The 24660-nt window shown below is 38.4% G+C and overlaps 1 protein-coding gene and 1 long non-coding RNA gene across 31 annotated transcripts in view; one reads left to right on the forward strand and one right to left on the reverse strand.

Annotated features, from left to right (window-relative positions):
* LOC114669643 (receptor-type tyrosine-protein phosphatase eta-like) overlaps window positions 1–24660 on the reverse strand; it is a 151789-nt gene that overhangs the window by 34794 nt on the left and 92335 nt on the right. For 18 of the 30 annotated variants that reach the window (XM_051923391.1, XM_051923384.1, XM_051923373.1 and 15 more), the window contains 5 exons: window positions 21421–21681; window positions 17182–17442; window positions 15750–16010; window positions 6209–6469; window positions 3754–4014 (listed from right to left, as the gene is read on the reverse strand). In XM_051923391.1, the coding sequence (XP_051779351.1) occupies window positions 3754–4014; window positions 6209–6469; window positions 15750–16010; window positions 17182–17442; window positions 21421–21681 (1305 nt within the window). The remainder of the gene's footprint in view (window positions 1–3753; window positions 4015–6208; window positions 6470–15749; window positions 16011–17181; window positions 17443–21420; window positions 21682–24660) is intronic. The other 12 variants (XM_051923383.1, XM_051923374.1, XM_051923363.1 and 9 more) reach the window with 8 other exon arrangements.
* The window catches only part of LOC127526782 (uncharacterized), a 62655-nt gene continuing 53763 nt past the window's right edge, over window positions 15769–24660 (forward strand). Inside the window, exon 1 of the long non-coding RNA XR_007934216.1 lies at window positions 15769–15843. This is a non-coding gene — a long non-coding RNA (uncharacterized LOC127526782). The remainder of the gene's footprint in view (window positions 15844–24660) is intronic.

Raw genomic sequence — 24660 nt, forward strand, 5'->3', positions numbered from 1 at the left:
CAGAGTGTTTTCCAGACAAATCCAGATGACCTCACTAATGTGGGCTCATCATCCAAATGAAGAGGCCTTGAGTTTAAATTCTGTTTAACAAAAAGAGCAACCGGGCCCTGATTTCAGTTCTGTCTGTCCTTCCTATTAAATGTCTGCCCCTCCATGTCCTGCTCATCCCCATCAGGTTTCTGTTATTGCTAGTAATATCATAATTATGCTTAGCTACATATTATTACAATTTATTTATTTTACTCTCATTATTGATAGCATTATGGTAAGCATTTTTAAATGTGCTGCTTATTTGAGTTTTGCACTTTAACCTTGGGTTAGAATTTATGTTACTATGCATTCTTATTTCACTACTGTTCATGTTAGAGAATTTACATACAATATGACATCATAAACCTTTTGAAACACAACAAACAGATCTGCATGTGCGACACAATCATTTAGAGTCAAGGCTGCACAGTAAACACACTCTATAAACATAAATGATATGAAAATAATAATTTACATTAATGTTAGATTTTATTTTTAGCAATTAAAATAATTTTACTATATAAACAACATATAGCATTACTTAAATAATATTGTTTTTTGAATAGAATGACCATTGCATCTTAGCAAGACCAGTTGCATTTAATAAAATAATAGCAAACACAAAGGCCTGATACTGAGGCTTTCTAATATGGCAGTCATCATGGAGAGAATTTCACAAAGCCAAAACTTTTATAAACATGAAACAAACGCCTTTAGTAGTGACAGTATGGTGATTATAATCAGATGATTTTAATTATTAGAATGTTAATGTGGAGAATAAACTGTAGAGTAATAAATGGCTTTAGTTTAACTTGGAGTATTAGGTGTATTGTGAGAAGTCAAGCAAAATGACCCCATTTATTGACTAACTGGAAAGATTACGATATGCAAACTTTCGAGGGAACTCAGGCCCCTTCTTCTTACATGGATTACATCTTGCCTGAAGATGGGGCCTGAGTTGCCTCGAAAGCTTGCATATCGTAATCTTTCTAGTCATTTTGCTTGACTTCTCACTGCATCCATATTAGCTAACATGGTACAACACCCTAGTACTACAGTATTAGGTGTACAAAAGAAATAAAGTTGTCATTGTCTCCATGTTTTTGTATATTTTTCACAACATTATGGAATTTTGCTGTCGCATCATGTGACACATGTAATGACACATGTAATTCTGATGCCTCGCAGTAAGGTGACCAGGTTTGCCATTTGCATGCTCTCCCCTTGTCTGTGTGGGTGTCCTCCAGGTGCGCCAGTTTCCTCCCACTGTGCAGACACATGCAATTTAGGTGAACTGGTGATGCTAAACTGGGCCTTGTGTGTGTTTGGTGTGTGTGTGTGTGTGTGTGTGTGTGTGTGTGCGTGTGTGTGTGTGTGTGTGTGTGTGTGTGTGTGTTTGCCCTGCAATGGACTGGCACACTGCTCAGGGCTTGTTCCTGCCTTGTGTCCTGTGCTAGCTCTATATGAGACCCTGGTCTGGATTAAGTGGGTTACAAAATGACATGTCACCAAGTGACACAGCTGTGTAGATTACATTAATCAGAAACTCTGATCTTGTCCAATGTGTGTGTGTGTGTGTGTGTGTGTGTATGTGTGTGCGTGTGTGTGTGTGCACGTGTGAAGATAGATAGATAGATAGATAGATAGATAGATAGATAGATAGATAGATAGATAGATAGATAGATCCTGGTGTTCACAGGCATCCCATTTGTGTTTGGTTGCTGCCCTGCTGGCCATGCTGCAAGGGTAGGCTCCTGCACCTTTGCATTTGAACTATACTAAGAGGCCTTTTAAAGTGAATACATGGATGAACAGATGGAATTCTTTTGCTGATCAGTTGGGCAGCATGGTGCCTGCTGGGTGGTCTCACTGCTTTACAGATCCGGCAACTTGAGTTTTACTACTACACCTAACTTTTGTACATGTGAACTCTGCATGTTCTCCCTGTGCAGAGAATTTTCCCTCCTGTTACAAAAATACAGGAAGGTTAAGTTAATTTATAATTCATAATTGGCCCTATTATGTGTGAATGAGTGGGTCATGCGTTAGACTGCCACCATAATAATAATAATAATAATAATAATACATTTTATTTATATAGTGTCTTTTCCATGCTCATGGCACTTGTCCAGGATTTAGCTGTCTGACCCTGAATTGTATTAAGTGGGTTTGAGAGAAAAATTATGTGTTATGTCAGTTGTCTGAGAGTATCAGTAAGTTACCAATAAATAAATAAATACATCACATTACTCTTAAAAGTAGTAGAAAGATTAAACACACTTTTGGAAAAAAAAAAAGAATTAAAAAAAAAATCTTTACATTACTAACACTTGAAATTATAATATACAGTACATATTTTTACCAAATAATTCCTGCACTGGAAATCCACATTCAGTTTATAAAAGCTGTATACAGCGCCTTTCATAGCGATTACAAATTGTGTTATAAAGCACTTAACATAATACAGATATGTATGTTTGGAAAATTAAACACAAATATAGTTAAATTGATAACTATATGTTTGATTAAGTGGAAAATTGGTAAAGTTTTACGATGAAGAAAACATTATTAAATAACGTTTCCCAATTGACTTCCTTCTAGGGGGCGCTCCAACGGCAAACAGCAGCCCTGAAGCCATCTTCAGAAGCACTATCCTCTGCAGAACCTTACCGGAAGTGCCGGTTAACAACACGTTTTCAAGTTACAAAGATCCTCGAATTTATTTCTTACAAAACACAGAAAACCCGTGGATAAAAATGTTTTTAGGAAATATATGTGTCAAATCACAATAGACTTAAGCACACCTGTTTGTTATTAAACGAATAAAAATTGTTGTAAATCAGTTTTTCAAAACGGTCACGTTGTGTACATTGGTAACCTCATTAGAAAACAAAAATATTAATAACTTTAAAAAAATATAAAATGAAATTCAATGCTGTTTGGAAGACTGAAACAAATTCTGTATAAATTGTGAAAAAATCAAAACAATCGGTGAGGTGGATCACAAGATTTTAATATGTGATTTAAGCACCTCCAAGCAAGTGCAGTTTGGGTGACAGATCGATCAGAAGGCTAAGAGCAACCTGATCAGCAAATTTAAAGGTTGTTGATTTTTTAGATAATTATGTATCCATTAATAATCGCATGTCTTCCCCAGATGACTGCAATTTTAAAAATGTTTTAATTGTTTCATGACAAAGACAACAGGTAGGGAAGTTTTGTACCTTCAGCAATACAAAATGGCAAGTAAAAAAAAAATTCTGGAAAAAACATGTATATAAAAAATACTTTTTAAAAACGCGCTTATATTAAGTTAAAAAGTGTACTAAAAAGTAAAAAATAAGTCTCTCATACATCACTTGTAAAATAAAAGGGGGGCACTTTTGCTAAGATTTTAAGAAGTGTTTTTTGAATGTTGATTGATGAAAAGCACCCACGCTTTTATTTTACGAGTGATGTATGACAGACTTATTTTTTACTTTTTTGTACACTTTTTAACTTAATAAAATGCAGTTGTAAATAACAGCTAAAGGGAAATAAATCAAATAACAGCAGTCTCCAGTGTTGCTTTATCCATGGGAAGTAAAAAAGCCATACAGTAGACTTCCACTTTGCTCAATTCTAAAATGTCAAAAGAATCATCTGAAAGCGGTACCTTCTAGTAAACAGACCCAATTCCAAAATATTATTTCAAAATCATGTAGACAAATTATATTCACTCACTTGTAAATGCTGTGATGGTTGTAGAATCACTAACTGTTATATTATCTCCAGCAACTGCAAAAACAGTGAAGGAATAGGATGTTGCAGAGTTCAGGTTGGTGACATTAAGGCAAGTGTGATTGGTTAGAAGTTGTTGGGTTCGTCCACTGTTTGAAAAATTAACTCCATAGGAAACATTTCCTCCAAGTGGTGCGACCCAGCAGAGAAATATAGAAGTTGTTGTCACATTGGTAACAGTAGGTGAAGTAACTGGGCCAGGCTCTATAAATTCAAATAAAAAATAAAATATTTTCAAATGTTATGACAAACTAAAGCTGAGAGTTAATTTTTACATTTAAAGCTGATGAAGATTAGAGGAGCTAATAACATTTCCTACGGCTGTTGAAGCAGTTAATGCAGGCACATAGATAGATAGATAGATAGATAGATAGATAGATAGATAGATAGATAGATAGATAGATAGATAGATAGATAGATAGATAGATAGATAGATAGATAGATAGATAGATAGATAGATAGATTTCTACCATAAATACATTCCAATTAAATACTGATACAGTAATCCCTCCTCCATCGCAGGGGTTGCGTTCCAGAGCCACCCGCGAAATAAGAAAATCCGCGAAGTAGAAACCATATGTTTATATGGTTATTTTTATATTGTCATGCTTGGGTCACAGATTTGCGCAGAAACACAGGAGGTTGTAGAGAGACAGGAACGTTATTCAAACACTGCAAACAAACATTTGTCTCTTTTTCAAAAGTTTAAACTGTGCTCCATGACAAGACAGAGATGACAGTTCCGTCTCACAATTAAAAGAATGCAAACATATCTTCCTCTTCAAAGGAGTGCGTGTCAGGAGCAGTGACTGTCACAGAGATAGAGAGAAAAGCAAACAAATCAATAGGGCTGTTTGGCTTAAGTATGCGAAGCACGCGGCACAAAGCTGTTGAAGGCGGCAGATCACACCCCCTCCGTCAGGAGCAGACAAAGAGAGAGAGAGAGAGAGATAGAGAGAGACAGAGTTTGTTTTTCAAGCACAAATCAATACGTGCCCTTCGAGCTTTTAAGTATGCAAAGCACCGTGCAGCATGTTGTTTCAGGAAGCAGCTGCACAAAAGATAGCAACGTGAAGATAATCTTTCAGCATTTTTAGACGAGCGTCCGTATCGTTTAGGTGTGCGAACAGCCCCCCTGCTCAATCCCCTACGTCAGGATCAGAGAAAGTCAGCGCCAGAGAAAGAGAAATGTAAGCTGGGTAGCTTCTCAGCCATCTGCCAATAGCGTCCCTTGTATGAAATCAACTGGGCAAACCAACTGAGGAAGCATGTACCAGAAATTAAAAGACCTATTGTCCGCAGAAACCCGCGAAGCAGCGAAAAATCCGCGATATATATTTAAATATGCTTACATATAAAATCCGCGATGGAGTGAAGCCGCGAAAGGCGAAGCGCGATATAGCGAGGGATTACTGTAATTCAAAGCCACATTGCCAATATTAAAAGGGATTCCCTTCTCTGCTAAGTTCCCTAACAACTGTGTTTCTTTAAACCCTATTATATTTCTGGACAGAGATATTATTACATCAAATATTCAATTGTAAAGATCAGAAATCATTTCAGCCACTTGCTATATCAGACTATGTTACTCTGAATCAATTACCTCTATTTCAGTAAATAAAAATTCCATCTTAGAATCACACATTTTATAACCTGAGATTGAATTTTGGCTCAAAACGAGTTGGCAACATTTTTAATGAAAGGGATTAAGCGATCATAACACGGAGAGTAGTTTATTAAGGGGTTGTTATCACAGAAAGTGAACAGATTGTCAAATCCAAAATGTAAGGTGATATCAAATCTCAAAAGAAACAAAGTAATATGAACACCAGGAAGTCTTTTTAAAAAAATAGATTGGCACAACACAGTGTTTGTATCCAAAACTCTGAAACTTCAACAATGTGTACAATATGTGGTCGCCCTGCTGACATCACAAGTTGAAAATTCTTGTGTGACTCAGGAAGACATTGTCATTGTCAATGGCTGACATGATCACTCCAAAATTGGTAGAGTTTGTAACAAAATGAATACGGCATTGTGGAAAACAGTAATAATTTAATAGTTTTTAAATCTGCTGTAAGATAAAAAAAAAAGATTGTTATATTTAGATTCCATGATGTTTAAAACCGTTCACTAATGCATATTATTTTAAATTTTTCCAAGAAAATATATAAAAAATGAATGCAGTTGAGAATAACAACTAAAGAGAAATAAAATAAATAACAGCAGTCTCCAATGCTGCTTTGTGCATGGCAAGAAAATCAACCATACGTTAGACTTTCCTCTTTCCTCAATTCTAAAATGCCAAAAACATCATCTGAGAGTGGTATCTGCTAGTAAACAGACCCAATTGCAAAACATTATTTCAAAATCATGTAAACACATTATATTCACTCACTTGTAAATGCTGTGATGGTTGCAGAATCACTAACTGTTGTATTATCTCCAGCAACTGCAAAAACAGTGAAGGAATAGGATGTTGCAGAGTTCAGGTTGGTCACATTAATGCAAGTGTGATTGGTTAGAATTTGTTGGGTTCGTCCACTGTTTGAAAAATTAACTCCATAGGAAACATTTCCTCCAAGTGGTGCGACCCAGCAGAGAAATATAGAAGTTGTTGTCACATTGACAGCAGTAGGCGAAGTAACTGTGCCAGGCTCTGGAAATTCAAATAAAATATAAAATATTATTTTCAAATGTTATGACTGAAATAAGACATTTTCTTCTAGATAGATAGATAGATAGATAGATAGATAGATAGATAGATAGATAGATAGATAGATAGATAGATAGATAGATAGATAGATAGATAGATAGATAGATAGATAGATACTTTATTAATCCCAAGGGGAAATTCACATACTCCAGCAGCACCTTACTGATACAAAAAACAATATTAAATTAAAGATTGATAATAATGCAGGTAAAAACAGACAATAACTTTATATAATGTTAACGTTTACCCCCCGGGTGGAACTGAAGAGTCGCATAGTGTGGCGGATGAACAATCTCCTCAGTCTGTCGCTGAAGCTGCTCCTCTGTCTGGAGATGATCCTGTTCAGTGGATGCAGTGGATTTTCCATAATTGACAGGAGTCTGCTTAGCGCCCATCGCTCTGCCACAGATGTTAAACTGTCTAGCTCCATGCCAACAATAGAGCCTCACCAGTTTGTCCAGGCGTGAGGCGTCTTTCTTCTTAATGCTGCCTCCCCAGCACACCACCGCGTAGAAGAGGGCACTCGCCACAACCGTCTGATTGAACATCTGTAGCATCTTATTGCAGATGTTGAAGGACACCAGCCTTCTAAGGAAGTATAGTCGGCTCTGTCCTTTCTTACACAGAGCATCAGTATTGGCGGTCCAGTCTAATTTATCATCCAGCTGCACTCCCAGATATTTATAGGTCTGCACCATCTGCACACAGTCACCTCTGATGATCATGGGGTCCATGAGGGGTCTGGGCCTCCTAAAATCCACCACCAGCTCCTTGGTTTTGCTGGTGTTCAGTTGTAGGTGGTTTGAGTCGCACCATTTAACAAAGTCATTGATTAGGTTCCTATACTCCTCCTCCTGTCCACTCCTGATGCAGCCCACGATAGCAGTGTCATCAGCAAACTTTTGCATGTGGCAGGACTCCGAGTTGTGTTGGAAGTCCGATGTATATAGGCTGAACAGGACCGGAGAAAGTACAGTCCCCTGTGGCGCTCCTGTGTTGCTGACCACAATGTCAGATGTGCAGTTCCCAAGACGCACATACTGAGGTCTGTCTGTCCTAGGACCCCGCTCCACTGTATCGTCTCCAGTCGAGAGTGAAAATGGGAGCGAGGGTGCAAGTGATACAGGTCACGATGGATCGCCGATTTCTGAGGATCATTTGAGACTAAAAAAGGCCCTGCAGTACGTGCTGTCATTTAATCAAATGTTTAGCTGTACAGGTCTGTTGTCAGCCCCCCTCCTAACACTCCTATACATTTATTTTAAGCCCATTATTCCCACAGCAGGCTGCAGCTCCCAATGCCTTCGTACTGGACAAAGATGTCTCAAATGGACTGGTGCCATTAATAAACCTTAAGGATGAATTCACACAGTATAGCATTAGATTAAAGCGTTATGATAACTGGCAATATGTGTTTTTATTTTTTTTTTTTGAAAATCATTCTCACAAACATAGCAGCAGAGCTGCAACTTCTACAGCTATGGCTACAGGAGTCAGAAGCCCGTGTCGCGTCATGTCTCACTATCCGTCAGGACCAATGCCGGACTCCCTCCCAGGTACTGACGCCTCTTACTGTCTCAGACGATGTGGACACTTATTTTGTTATTTTTAAACAATGAAGAATGGGGTGATATCCTGGCCTCATTTCTCAAAGGCAAAGCCCAGACAGCATGCTACGATCTCTCAGCAGAAAATGCTGCTGACTATGACTGTCTTACGACCGAGGTGCTTAAGCGCTCCGGTTACTGCTACGACGACTTTATTCTCAACATTTCCACTTTAATCTTGACACTTATGTTCAGATTAAAATCAACATGTTGACTTTATTCTTGTAGTTTATTTTGTCATTAAAGCAGAACATCGTAAACTTTATCTTAAAATAAATGTTGGTCTCGTCCGTTACAGGAGATGGACGTCTGAAGCGGAGCTCCGCTAGCAGCAGCTTTATTTTCCCACGTATTTCTTATTATTTAGAGGTATCCTGTATTTACCTGACCCAAGGAACTTCCACTGCAATATATAAACATGAGTAACAAGAAGAGAAGTCAGAAAGAACCGGAAAAGAAACTTAAAGCTGCATCAAAGTCTGGACAGACATCCAGCCCGAGTGCGAGGTATGGCCTCTCGGTGACTGACCTAGAACAGGCAGATGAATGCGCAGACGAATGCACAGACTTCCTAGGACCCCGCTCCACTGTATCGTCTCCAGTCGAGAGTGAAAATGGGAGCGAGGGTGCAAGTGATACAGGTCACGATGGATCGTCGATTTCTGAGGATCATTCGAGACTAAAAAAGGCCCTGCAGTATGTGCTCTCATCTACTCATCGCGAGCCCGCAGCATCTGCTGTAACAGGAGCTGCAATCCCACTCGCGGAGCACGACAGCCGAAGCGAACTGTCCAAACTGAAAGAGATGATGAAAGAGATGATCGCTTACACTGGCCACTGCCACGGCTACGGCTATAAGTGAGCTTAAGAAGGATAACAAAGACTGGTAAATGCGTCTATTTAAACGTTTTGACGCTACCTTTAAAGGCATCGTGGAGAAATTAGAGGAACACATTGAAGAAAATAGATCCAAACTGAAAAAACTTGTCGATCAGATGAATGACGTTACAGATCAGCTGGAGGACGTTAAGCAGGCATTCACAGCTCGAGTTGAAACAACGGAACTAATGGCATCTAACGCCGATGAAAAAGCTACAGCTGTGAATTCCGAATGCAAAAAACTCGGAGACAGACTCACGGCCCTGGAAGATGGGTGCAGAAGGAATAATTTAAGAATTGAAGGTATACCTGAGAAATGAGAAAGCTCAAACCCAGTGAAATTTGCAGTAGAATTACTCTCTAAAATAATTGGAGATGACTTTAAATTAGATACCGAGATAGCAGCAGCTTATCGCATACTCAGATCAAACACCTTTAAACCCAAGTCTTTTGTTGTCCGCTTCGAGCGATTACGATGTAAGCTTGATGTGATGGCACTTCTCAGACACAAGCAAGAGATTATATTTGAAAATAATCTTATTCGTATTTTCCCCGACTTTTCACCTTTAACAGCTGCAAAACGTGCAGCCTACTTTAACATTAAAATGCTGCTACGGAAAGCCGATATCAAATACAGCCTCTTGTATCCCGCCAAACTGAAAGTGGAAGTTCAAGACGAAGATTATGTATTTTCAAGCAAGGAGGAAGCTGAAAAGGAATTAAAGAAGCTGTTCTCGACACTCTTTTGAAAGTCAATAAGGAGCCGTATTCTGTCATGGCATGGGAAGGACTTATCATCTGCTGTCGGATCCACTTTTAAAGAGACTGGTATTATAGTTATACATCCTTTTCTTTACTTGGACACTATATGTTTATGTCTTAATTACAGTTATTGACATGAATGCGTGGAAGTAATTAAAGTAAGGTTTTTTTTTTTTTACTACCCTAAAGTAGACTGTTTAATATCATACCCTTGGTTTATTGCTATTTCTACTATTGCATTAGAATCTACTATGTTTATCCTAGACCACTTTTTAAAATCATTCCCAGGGTTCATTATATTATTATCTTAATATCTTAAAATTGCTGAAGATTGTATTTTAAGCTCAAAGACTGTTAATGATTATATTTTTGGCAGATAGTATTTAGACTTCAGCTGCAATAGATATCTCTACTTTGTTTTAATTTTCAAACGCCACTGCGAGGAGGGGCGTGTGGGTTGTGGGGCTTGTTTTGTTTTGGATGTGCTCTGTCTCTTTGTATGGGACATTGCAAAGTGGGATCTAGCCTCATGTGGGGAGGCAAAATGGAGGGTTGGGGGGATAAAGGGGGGAGAGAAGGAGAGCAGGCTATATCTAATTTATTCGTCTAATCCTTATAACTATCAATATCAACGTAACAATAGGCTATATGGCAATAACTTGTGGGGAAATTTGAAATTAAGATTAAAACTGCCTCACTCCCAGTTAAGACTATAAAATGACATGAAAAACTCAGAATCAATGTCTCCATGATGGGACAGTTAACTTTGTGAGCTGGAATGTTAAAGGCCTGAATCACGAATTAAAGAGAAAGAAAGTATGCTCTCACCTAACAGGCTTAAACGCTAAAATAGTATTTTTACAGGAGACCCACGTACTAAGCAAGGATCAGATCAGACTACAAAAAGACTGGACTGGCCAAATGTTCCACTCTAGCTTTATAAAGAAAACTAGAGGTGTGGGAATTCTCATACACATAACTGTCCCATTTGTAGCATCAGATGTAGTATCGGACCCTGAAGGGAGATATGTGATGGTCATGGGCAACTTATTTAACAGTAAAATGATTTTGATAAATGTTTATGCACCCAATGTCGATGATAAGGAATTCATGCAAAATCTATTTGCATCCATTCCCAATGTGAACACTCATAAAATTATAATGGCTGGGGAATTTAATTGTGTTTTAAATCCACTCTTAGATAGGACTCCTGTGACAGAGGGGACGACATCTAACACTGCAAAGACAATTACACAGTTTGTAACTGACCACAACTTATCAGGCCCCTGGAGGTTTCTAAACCCAAACTCAAGAACATATTCGTTCTACTCACCAGTGCATCATAGCTACTCAAGAATTGATTATTTTTTTATAGATAATAATTTCTTGCCTACGATTAAATCGTGCAAATACGACACAATTGTTATCTCCGACCATGCCCCTCTTTTCTTGGAGCTAAAATCATTAAGCCCCTCACACTCACCTCGCAGATGGCGTGTTAACCCATTTAATAAAGTATCTATCTATCTATCTATCTATCTATCTATCTATCTATCTATCTATCTATCTATCTATCTATCTATCTATCTATCTATCTATCTATCTATCTATCTATCTATCTATCTATCTATCTATCTATCTATCTATCTATCTATCTATCTATCTCTTCTATTAGCAGACGAGAACTGCACAGAATTTATATCCAAACAAATTAGCTTCTTCCTAGAGAAAAACACACCCTCAGAGGTTTCTGCAGGAACACTCTGGGAAACTCTAAAGTCCTTCTTAAGAGGACAGACTATTTCATATCTTTCCCACAGAAATAAATTAGAAACCAAGAAAGTGTCAGAGCTAAGAAGTGAAATTACTAGAATAAATGAAAAACAAGCCAGGCGCCCAAGTGAAGCTCTTCATAGGAAAAGGCAGGCTCTGCATACAGAACTCAACATCTTGACAACTAAAGAAACTGAACAACTTATTTATAAGTCAAGACATCATTTCAACCTCCCAGCTACACATTTCTTTCACTATCTTCAAATCAGAAACTTTGTTAAACAGAAACTGCCCGATTTTCCTCATCTTGTACCCTCCACCATGCTGGAAAAAATACTGCTCAATTTCGAGGAATTAGACACCATTGCCGCATTATATAAAATCCTATTAGAGTCCCTTCCTTTCAAAGATCCAAGAGGACAATGGGAAAAAGATCTCTTAATTAATATATCAGAAAAGGAGTGGAAGGTAGCATTGCAAAGAATTCACTTGAGCTCCATATGCGCAAAGCATAGAATTATTCAACTAAAAATTATATATCAAGCTCATCTGTCTCGCTTAAAACTGCCCAAAATGTTTCCAGTGCAAGAACCAACCTGTGAATGCTGCAACCAAGCTCCTGCCTCACTGGGTCACATGTTTTGGGCCTGCACCAAATTAACATCATTTTGAACCAAAATTTTTAAGTGCCTCTCAGACAGCCTTGGTATCACAATCCCTCCTAACCCATTAACAGTTGTGTTCGGTGTTCTTCCAGACGGACTTGAAGTGGAGAAGGATAAGCAAACTGTGATTGCATTCACTACACTTTTGGCACGCAGACTTATTTTGTTAAATTAGAAGAATCCTAACTCTCCTCTGATAAGTCAGTGGGAAACCGATGTTTTATATTATTTAAAATTGGAAAAAATCAAATTCTCAGTTAGAGAATATGTACAGAATTTTTTCAAAACCTGGCAGGATCTAATAAATAATATTTTAGAATAAGAAGAAATAATTATTTCTGCATTTCTTTCCCTTCTCCATTTTATATATATATATATATATATATATTTTTTTTTTTCCTTTCTTTTGTTTATTTTTGCCCTATTAAAAAGCCCTAAGCAATTCTCCTTTGGCCATGCTCTCCTTCTCAAGGGTGGGGTTTGATTTGTCTTCAATTCTTTTTTGTATAAATTGATCTACTTATATGGAATGATTACAATAAAATTAATAAATAAAATAAAAAATAAATAAATAAATGTTCAATTTACTAGAATTTCTCAAACCTTGTCATAACTAAACTAGCACATTAGATATAAGAGTTGAGATTAAAGTAGAAATGTTGAGAATAAAACCAGCCTGTCGACTTTATTCTGAAAATGGACTTTTTTTTCCTTCACTGTGTCCGTATTTTTTTCTTCTCCGTGGCCTTAATACACTTCTGTTTATTTCTTCTGGAACTCTTATGAAATTTTACTGATTTTTTTCTGAATTCTGGATTATTATCTTAATTCTTGAATCCAATGCCCTATAGCCTCCTGTACATAGGTACAGTATATCTGTTTAATTACATTACAATTTCTTAAAAATGTATCCTATTTCTTCTGGCTGAGGGTCGAGGTTCAGCAGTGAGTCTTTTAGGTTTTGAGAAGTATTACTCAGATTTCAGGTTTCTAATGTTTAGCTCCGTCTTCTTTGGATTTTCATCTTGTTTGGTTTGGGTTACTTGTTTCTACAAACCTTTTTGATTCATTTCTATTTTTTGCATTTTGCATTCCCAGTTTTCATCTTCATTTTGTTAATGTAATGAATCCATGAAAATAAGAAAAACTGTTTCATTTTTGTATGATATTTAGAGGTCTTCAGTCATCCTCTTCTCAAAAGGAATTTTAATAACATGTGTACTTAAAAAGCCTGAACCCATTTTAGCCCTGTGATGTGCTGCCTGGGGTGAGGCCTTTATCTGACAGTCATGCCTAGTGAATTCCTGTCAGGCATTTGTGTTGTGGCAGTACAACAGCCAGCTTAAAATACAATCAGTTTAAGTACAGCAGCATGGACTACAAGTTAGAAACCAGCACTTTATAGTGAATTACTCACACTCAGAACACTCACCCATTCACAAGCCAGTTTAAGTCACCAGTCATGATAGCAAGTAAGTTTTTTAAATGGTGGCAAAAACTAAAACCCACAGCAAACTCTACACAGAAAATATGGAATAATGAGACCACAGAGCTAACCACATCCCAAAGATATGCAGGAGAGGTTGATTAGCGTGTCTAAATTGGGTGTGTGTGTGCTAAGTGAAACAATGGCATTCTATCCATGGATGCTATCCTACACTAACTGTTATACACGCGCTCCCTTTATTGGCATAATTGAGTTTGAAAAATTGCGGAAATGCCCTTGATCACGATCTTTGCGACACATGTAATATTATTACCATCAATCAGCATGTGTGGAGTGTCACTGATCAGGATAACAATGTTTTTAGTTCTACAATGCTTTAGGGAAATGCAGTCCTGTTCGGTAATGATCAATGAAAGCTTTCTTAACAACAATGAAAGGTGTGAAAACATGTCCAAATAATATTAAATTCTCAGAATTCTTAAATTCAAATAGTAAACCACACATTAAAAAATGAATACTGAAAATAAAATGATATGTATTCTTGACACAAATAACACACCAGTGTTTTTTTAAATAAAATGAGTGAAACAATGAATCAATTCTTGACCAAAAACATAGAAATTAAACATCTTATTGGTGAAAAAGGAACAAAATTAATCTGAAAAAAAGAAAGTGACTCTGATGCACCGCATTCTCGCTTATTGCTCTCATAACCTTCATCTATAGCATCACACATATAAAAAGACTGTCATTTTTGTCATTACAATATTACAAAAGTATCTTCAAAATTCTTTTCTCACAAAATATTACAGGCAAATTAGTCAAACAATTGCAAGTCCACTGATGGTTTCTGCATGTCAAATAAAGATACTCTACAATATACGACACTTCCACTTTGCTCAGTTCCAAAATACACAACACGCTTTCTGAAACAGAGAGCTGCTGGTACACAGACCCAATCCTGGCACTCAGACCTAAACTTTACTCCTACATAATGGCAACACATGATATTCACTAACTTGAAAATGCCGTGATGGTGACAGAATCGCTAACTGTTAGATAATCTCCAGCAACTGCTAAAACAATGAATGAGTAGAATGTTGCAGAGTTCAGGGGGGTATTTTTCATACATAAATTACTCGTTTAACCGGATGTAATTGCTGACGATTTGGCCTGATCCTGGATCTGTCGGTTTTTTCGAAACTCTTGCTGGATGTGTGAAAGGTACAGAAGACAAACTGAATCTGTTCAGTAAGGGTCAGAGAAAACTTTCTAACGACGCTGTAAAAAGTGTTGAAAATGCTCATTTTAAAGATAAAATTAAATTGTTAGAATTTTTCCATCCAGGTAGTGAACAACACTGAAAAACGATTACTGGAAATAAGATAACATCCATCCATCCATCCATTTTCCAACCCGCTGAATCCGAACACAGAGTCACGGGGGTCTGCTGGAGCCAATCCCAGCCAACACAGGGCACAAGGCAGTGAACCAATCCCGGGCAGGGTGCCAACCCACCGCAGAATAAGATAACATGCATTAAGGAAACAAAAAATACATCAAACCCTGTTAGTGAAAGCTGTGGAAAAAAAAAGAAATTCTTAAATGAAAAAATAAAAATATAACACAAAACTTTGTTGAAAATGAAAAATATCATAATTGAGGAAAAGGAGCAAAAGCAGTCTGAAACAAGAAAAAGACACTCATGGGCAACTTTTACTCATTCCACTTTCATAACAATCCTCCATAGAATTTTTCATTTCCAAAGCCATTTATTTTTATTTCAATGGCACTGGGGGGAAAAGAAGGCAAATAACTTTGGATTAGATAGTACAGTGGTGCCTGAAAAAAGGAATAGCAAAGGTTCACAAATGTCTCTTCAAAATTCTTTTCTCAAAAGCATGACAGATGAAATAATTAAATAATCCAATTACAAACTGGTACTGTAAGTAAACCTACTTTACAGTAGACTGAGGTGCTGTTCAATTCAAAAATCCAAAAAGCCAATTCTACAAGTAAAACCTGCTAGTACACAGACCCAATTCCAAAAATTGACTTTTTCATGCTGTGAACACATTATATTCACTTACTTGTAAATGCTGTGTTGGTTGTAGAATCACTAACTGTTGTATTATCTCCAGCAACTGCAAAAACAGTGAAGGAATAGGATGTTGCAGAGTTCAGGTTGGTGACATTAAGGCAAGTGTGATTGGTTAGAAGTTGTTGGGCTTGTCCACTGTTTGAAAAATTAACTCCATAGGAAACATTTCCTACAAGTGGTGCGACCCAGCAGAGAAATATAGAAGTTGTTGTCACATTGACAGCAGTAGGTGAAGTAACTGGGCCAGGCTCTGTAAATTCAAATAAAAAATAAAATATTATTTTCAAATTTTATGACTTAAATAAGACATTTTTCTTCTAGATAGATAGATAGATAGATAGATAGATAGATAGATAGATAGATAGATAGATAGATAGATAGATAGATAGATAGATAGATAGATAGATTTCTACTATAAATATATTCCAAATAAAGATTGCTTATTCAAAGCCACATTGCCACAATTAAAAGGGCTTTACTTCTCTGCTTAGTTCCCTAAAAACGTGTTTCTTTAAACCCTATTATATTCCTGGACAGAGATATTATTACATCAAATATTTTTTTGCATAGATCAGAAATCATTTCAGTCACTTGCTATTTCAGACTATGTTACTCTGAATCAATTACCTCTATTTCAGTAAATAAAAATGCCATCATAGAATCATACATTTTCTGTAACCTGAGATTGTGTACTGGATCAGAACGAGTGAGCAACATTTTTAATGAAAGGGATTAAGTGATCATAACATAAAGGGTAGTTTATGGAGGGGTTGTTACCACAGAAAGTGAACAGATTATTTGTCAATTTCAAAATGTAAGGCGATATCAAATATCAAAAGAAACAAAGTAATTTGAACACCACAAAGTCTTTTTAGAAAAATTAGATTGGCACAACACAATGTTTGTATCCAAAACTCTGAAACATCAAGAATGTGTGCATTATGTGGACACCCTGGTGACATCAGAAGTTTCAGATTCCTGTGTGACGCCGGAAGACATTGCTATTACAATGGCTGACGTGACCACTCCAAAATTGATGGAGTTTGTAACAAAATGAATACGGCATTATGGCAAAATAGTAATTATTTCATACTTTTAAATTTGCTGTAAAATAAGAAAGGATTGGCATATTTAGATTCCATGATGTTTAAAACCCGAACACTAATACATATTAATTTTTGCGAGGAAAATATAATACAAAATGAATTCAGTTTTGAATAACAACTAAAGGGAATTAAATCAAATAGCAGCCGTCTCCAATGCTGCTTTACCCATGAGAAGTAAAACAAACACACAGTAGACTTCCACTTTGCTCAATTCTAAAATGCCAAAAGCATCATCTGAAAGCGGCTCCTTCTAGTAAACAGACCCACTTCCAAAATATTATTTCAAAATCATGTAGACAAATTATATTCACTCACTTGTAAATGCTGTGATGGTTGTAGAATCACTAACTGTTGTATTATCTCCAGCAACTGCAAAAACAGTGAAGGAATAGGATGTTGTAGAGTTCAGGTTGGTCACATTAATGCAAGTGTGATTGGTTAGAAGTTGTTGGGTTTGTCCACTGTTTGAAAAATTAACTCCATAAGAAACATTTCCTCCAAGTGGTGCGACCCAGCACAGAAATATAGAAGTTGTTGTCACATTGGTAACAGTAGGTGAAGTAACTGGGCCGGGCTCTGAAAATTCAAATAAAAAATAAAATATTATTTTTAAAATTGTATGACTAACCTGTGGAATCAGTGAGTATACAACAAAAACATAACAGATTTGTAATGTAGTGCCCTGACCTTAATAACAAGTGGTGCTGAAACAAATTCCATCACCCCCCCCCCAAAAAAAACACACACCAATTGGTTCTCTGCAATTGGCAGTACACATAGACTAAACTTCACAAGTTAATTTTTACATTTTTAGCTGACAAAGGACAGAGGAGCTACTGTGTTTCCCTGAAAATAAGACCAGGTCTTATATTAATTTTTGCTCTAAAAGATGCACTAGGCATTGTTTTCAGGGGATATCTTATATTTATTCATGTATAACAATGTACATTTATCTAAATACAGTCATGTCATATCGTCATAACTCTCCACATTCAAACTCTGAATTCCACCCTGAATTTCTTGCTACTCCAGCCGCTTTTAGGATCCTCCAGGATCGATGTGCGCGCTTCAATGTTTGAAGAATGGTTCGATGTGGTTAAGCAAAATGCCGACATACAAATGTAGTCATGTTGCTTTTATATTCAAGTGTCACATATTCCCTAAAGTAGTGACATGATACATTTTAAAAGTCTCACATACCAACTTCTGTGCCGTCTTTTTTTTCTTGCACCTTCACAATACCATCAGAATGTACTGCGGCATATTTGAGCCACAGAGAAATAAAAATAAGGAGATAATGAAAATGTATATTTTGTGATTAGAGTAGAAATTTTGACTTTAAACTCGAAATGTCCACTTTAATCTCTGTGAAAAGGTGCTATATAGATGCCCGACCCGACACAGACTGGACACGGAGGTACATGTAAAATAAATAAACTATTTATTTTTCTTCACCTGTGGGGCACGTCTTCCTTATAAACCACACAGGCACAACACAGTGCCAAGCACAAATATACCAAATAAAACACACAACAAAGCAGTCTTTTCTTCCTCCACCACTCCTCCCAGGCAACCTCATCCTCCTCCTCCCGATTCTGGCGAATGAGTGGTGGTTGCTGACTCCTTTGATTAGACACCCAGAAGTGCTCCAGGTGCTTGATTGCCAACAGGACTGCACCAAACTCAAACCCCTTGAAGCCCTGCAGGAGTCCGAGGCACCGCTGCAACCCAGGGAGACTGCCACCTAGCATCCAGGGGGAGATATTGGGGTTCCCATGCTTGCTCCCCTGGAACATATGCTGCAGGGGTGTCCCGGCCAGGCATGGGACCTGGCTATTCGTCACATCTCGTAGTTTACTTTATCATTAAAGGAGACTGTCGTAAACGTCATCTTAAAACCAACCCAGTTGTTAAATCGCTACAGGCTTCTGGGGCTTCATCCTGACCTGACAGCAGCGGCAAACAGCAATAGATCGCACACACAGAACACACTAACTTTATGATATTCCAGCTCTCTGCACATTTAGAATTCTTAGATTTATACTTGATATCACTTTCATGATGAAATGCATTAATGTATGTATGTTACATTTTACAGATAAATCATTAACTTTGTTTAAATAATGAATACTGTTAATAGTTACACATATGGGGTGGCAGAGCGGTAGCGCTGCTGTCTCGCAGGAAGTCACGTCCCTTGTGATCCCTGCCTGGAGTTTGCATGTTTTTCCTGTTGGGTTTGCACAGTGGGCTCAGTTTTCCATCCAAAGACATGAAGGTTTGGGGATTTGGTGAAGCTACAATGACGTTAGTGTATGTATGTGCTTGTGTTCACCATGTGATGAGCTGATGCCCTGTCCAAGGATTTTATTTCTGTCTTTTGCCGATGCTGCTGGAATAGGCGCATCCCCTAATTGATGGATGTAATCATTAAACATCCTTTTCAGAGGTATTGTGGTAAGGTGTCCTCGGAATTTATTTGATGTTTCAGGCACACGTGTCGCATTACGTGAAGTATAAACCTGGCCTTAGGCGCCTTACTTTTCAGCTGACGATCTTGACTAGGGTTAATTTTTGGGTTAGGGCTTAGATTACAGAGCAGCCTGAAAATCATGCTAGGGCTTATTATCGGAGTGGGTCTTATTTTCGGGGGAAAAATGGTAATAAAATTTCCTACACCTGTTGAAGCAATTAATTAAGGCACATAGATAGATAGATAGATAGATAGATAGATAGATAGATAGATAGATAGAATAGATAGATAGATAGATAGATAGATAGATAGATAGATAGATAGATAGATAGATAGATAGATAGATAGATAGATAGATAGATAGATAGATAGATAGATAGATAGATAGATAGATAGATAGTGTGGGAAATAGCCCGGACACAGGCAGACGGACATCTTTTAAAAGTCCAACACACATTTATTTACAGTTAATTAAGTGCATAAACCCAGTGCCGCAGCACCAATCACCCCAACAGTCCAGGCGAAAGCCACAGTATGCCTTCAGACCGCCTCCTTCTCTCTTCTCTCAGACCTTGTCCTCTTCCACCCGACTCCAGCCTCGAATGAAGGGAGGCGGCCCCTTTTATCCATACCCGGATGTGCTCCAGGTGTGTACCGGCAATCTTCCACCGACACGCCCCAGTGTGGCGGAAGTGTCGGCTATCTCCCCGGAAGCACTCCGGGTGTTCCCTCTCTTCTTCCTAATGGACTCTGGACCCCAGCACTTCCGCCACACCAGGAAGTGCTGGGGTCCAGAGTCCATCAGGCACTGGGATGCCCCCTGGCGGTGACCACGGGCCCCTACAGGGTTGAGCTTCACAGCCCTGTACCCGTGGTCCCCAACACAACCAGGAGGGCGTGAGCCCTGCTCCAGTCCTCTTGGGCGTCCCGGCTGGGTACTACCGCCAGCCGCGTGCCACAATAGATAGATAGATAGATAGATAGATAGATAGATAGATAGATAGATAGATAGATAGATAGATAGATAGATAGATAGATAGATAGATAGATAGATAGATAGATAGATAGATAGATAGATAGATAGATAGATAGATTTCTACCATAAATACATTCCAATTAAATACTGATAATTCAAAGCCACATTGCCAATATTTAAAGGGATTCCCTTCTCTGCTAAGATCCCTAAAACTGTGCTTCTTTAAACCCTATTATATTTCTGGATAAAGATATTATTATGTCAAATATTCAATTGCATAAATCAGAAATCATTTCAGCCACTTGCTATTTCAGACTATGTTACTCTGAATCAATGACCTCTATTTCAGTAAATAAAAATTCCATCATAGAATCACACATTTTCTGTAAACTGAGATTGCGTACTGGCTCAAAACAAGTGAGCAACATTTTTAATGAAAGGGATTAAACAATCATAACATGGAGGGTAGTTTATGGAGGGGTTCTTACAACAGAAAGTGAAGAGATCATTTGTTAATTTCAAATTGTAAGGCGATATCAAATGTCAAAAAAAAACACAGTAATTTTGAACACCAGGAAGTCTTTTAGATGGATGGATGGATAGATTGGCACAACACAATGTTTGTATCCAAAACTCTGAAACGTAAAGAATGTGCGTATTATGTGGTTGCCCTGCTGACATCACAAGTTGCAAATTCCTGTGTGACTCAACGGCTGACGTGATCACTCCAAAAATTGCGGTGCCTGTAACAAAACTAATATGGCATTGTGGCACAACAGTCATTATTTTCTACTTACTTAATTTAATATTAAATAAAAAAGAAATGTCATATCTATCAGGTGTACCTCTATACTAATTGAAAATTTTACAGGAAAACCTACAAAAAACTAAGGCAGTTATTCATAACAACTAAAGGGAACTAAATCAAATAACAGCTGTCTCCAATGCTGCTTTGTTCATAGCAAGAAAACAATCATACAGTAGACTTCCACTTTGCTCAATTCTAAAATGCCAAAAGCATCATCTGAAAGTGGTACCTGCTAGTACACAGATTAAATTCCACAACATTATTTCAAAATCATGTAGACATATTATATTCACTCACTTGTAAATGCTGTGATGGTTGTAGAATCACTAACTGTTGTATTATCTCCAGCAACTGCAAAAACAGTGAAGGAATAGGATGTTGCAGAGTTCAGGTTGGTGACATTAAGGCAAGTGTGATTGGTTAGAAGTTGTTGGGCTTGTCCACTGTTTGAAAAATTAACTCCATAGGAAACATTTCCTCCAAGTGGTGTGACCCAGCAGAGAAATATAGAAGTTGTTGTCACATTGGTAACATTAGGTGAAGTAACTGGTCCAGGCCCTGGAAATTCGAATAAAGAATAAAATAATGTTTTCAAATGTTATGACTGAAATAAGACATGTGTTTTTCCACCAAGCAATGCTCACAATACCCTGTGGAATTAGTGAGTATACAACAAAAAACATAACAGCTTCGTAATGTAGCGTCCTGACCTTAATGACATGTGGTGCAGAGACGTATTGTAGCACCACCCAACCACATTGGATCCCTGCAAATAGCAGTACATGCGCACTGAAGATGAGAGGTAATTTTTACATTTTTAGCTGACATACAAGAGAGGAGCTAATAAAAGTTTCTGCGGCTGTTTAAGTAATTATTGCAGGCAGGCAGGCAGGCAGGCAGAGGTCTGGTTAATTCTGAACCACTGAAATTCAGGGCTAATCATCTATATATATAATCAACCAAGTCGCCAGACCATGGGGTATGCATGCACGACAGAGCCCCGCCCGCCAACTCTAACCCTCCTCCCACATCCACCCTCGCTCTCGAGGCATGAGCAGACAGTGCGCATGAGGTAAACACCAAAGAGCCCCGCCCGCCAACTCTAACCCTCCTCCCACATCCACCCTCGCTCTCGAGGCATGAGCAGACAGTGCGCATGAGGTAAACACCAAAGAGCCCCACCCGCCAACTCTAAGACCATGGGGTACGCACGACAGAGCCCCCGCCTGCCAACTCTAACAATCCTCCCGCGTCCACCCTTGCTCTCGAGGCATGCGCACTGCCTGCTCATGTGCTCGCCCCCAACTCCTCTCCAAACACATCCTGAGTCGCTTTGATCTGTGCTACAGTCCACATGCACCTATGAGCCACGTTTACTGTTCATTTTCCTAACATGGCCACTGCTTCACATGTATTTCATGGAAACAACTCTTCTTTCAATGTTATACAAATTCCTGCATCAGGTAACTATTTTTTTCATTAAGTCGGATATTTCTGGAAAAATGTAATCGACGAAACTGTTGCTCTCGAACTTCGCAACATGGCTGTAACCTTTGATTGCCAACATTGGGATAACTTTGGCGACGTGCTGTCCGTTCCTCTTAGTCACGGAAGCACAGTCATACAGTCTGCTCTACAACACGCTGACTACATGAATACTTCCGGAGTTTATGGTGGCGAGGTAGAAATTGTATCACCATTCACTTCCGAGAATGTCCTCATGCCTTTCCTTGAGTTTACAATCTGGGCCAACGTCTTTCCATATCCCTGCTCCCCGAAGAATTTCTTAGCAGTCTTACTCCCACTGGCATGCCTTCGCATAAACTCAAAATTAAAATTGGTTCAGTCGTCATGCTTCTCAGAAACCTCATGCCAGCAAGACGTCTCTGTAATGGCACTAGACTGACTGTTACCAGCATTCACCGCAATTTACTGGAGTGTAAAACTATCGCAGCTGTTACCACATAAACTGTCCTTATTCCCCGGATTTCCCTGACCCCATCAGATTCAAATTTGCCTTTTACTTTTACACGCAGACAATTTCCTGTTAGATTGACCTTTACAATGACAATTAATAAGGCACAGGGAAACACTTTCAAAACGATATGCCTGTATCTGCCAAAACCAGTTTTCAGTCACGGACAATTGTATGTTGCTCTCTCCAGAGTTCCATCTTTTCATTCACTCACAGTCGTATCCTCAAATCCACCCCATTTGTCTTTCAGGAAGTGTTCACCCATCAATAAATAATTATGCGGCGTAGGTCGGCTAGTGTACACTAATGCTTTCTCCCCTTCCTTGCAGGAACAAATACAACCTAACCCACTTCTTTCCAGCTACATAGTACACCCAGATGATGTAGTTTCTTCCTTGTTAGATGGTCCGCCTCTTCTTTCCCCAGCAGCACTATAAAAGAACCAGCACTTCTTCCCTGTAGTAGTCTTGTTTTGCACTCAGTCCTATGAGGCGACTTTGCACGAATGATCGCTATTTTCTTTCCAGCAGAAGTTATAATTCACACGGCGGCTCCTCCATATCTTGTCTTTGTACAGTTGACATGGTCGGCAGGATCCAGTCTCGATATGGAAGATAAGCAGGACCTGTAAATCGTTCTTACGAACATGGCAGCAGAGCTCCAACATCTACAGCTATGGCTAGAGGAGTCAGAAGCCCATGTCAAGGCCCGTCTCACTATCTGTCAGGACCAATGCCGGACTCCCTCCCAGGTACTGACCCCTCTTACTGATGCAGACGATGTGGACACTTATTTGGTTTTTTTTTGAACAAAGAGGAATGGTGCAATATCCTTGCCCCTTTTCTCAAAAGCAAAGCCCAGAAAGCATGCTACGACCTGGCGTTGACTATGACCATCTAAACACCGAGGTGCTAAAGCCTACTACTGCGACTTTACTCTTGACATTTCCACTTTAATCTCAATGCTTACATTGAGATTAAGGTCAACATGTTGACTTTATTCTTGTAGTTTATTTTGTCAATTAAAGTAGAACATCGTAAACTTCATGTTAAAATCAATGTTTAATTTACTAGATTTTCTTAAACCATGTCATAACTACAGTGGCACATTAAAGGCATTGTATGAAGTGTTCTCTGATCCATGTTAATTGCTACGCGCTTCTTAAACTAACTTCCCCTTACACTGAGAGGAGCCGCTGGCAGCGATTGCCACACCAAATACATTCATTTCATGATACTACTGCTCTCTGAACATTTAGAATGCTAAGATAAATACTTGAAATCATTTTCATTATGAAATGCATTAAAACATGTATTAAACATGTGGGGGCATAGTGGCATGGCGGTTCCACTGTTGCCTTGCAGCAAGGGGGTCCCGGGTGTTCCCTACCTGGAGTTTGCATGTTTTTCTGGTGGCTTTATTCGGCGTGAATCTGTTTCCTTTCAAAGGCATGTAGGATGTGGGGTTTTGTTCTGCCATATTGTCCCCAATATATGTTTGTGCTCGTATTTAGCCTGCGATGAGCTGGCACCCCATTCAAGAATTGTTCCTTCCTAGCACAT

This window comes from Erpetoichthys calabaricus, chromosome 2 (assembly GCF_900747795.2).
Source record: "Erpetoichthys calabaricus chromosome 2, fErpCal1.3, whole genome shotgun sequence".
NCBI classification, from domain to species: Eukaryota; Metazoa; Chordata; class Cladistia; order Polypteriformes; family Polypteridae; genus Erpetoichthys; species Erpetoichthys calabaricus.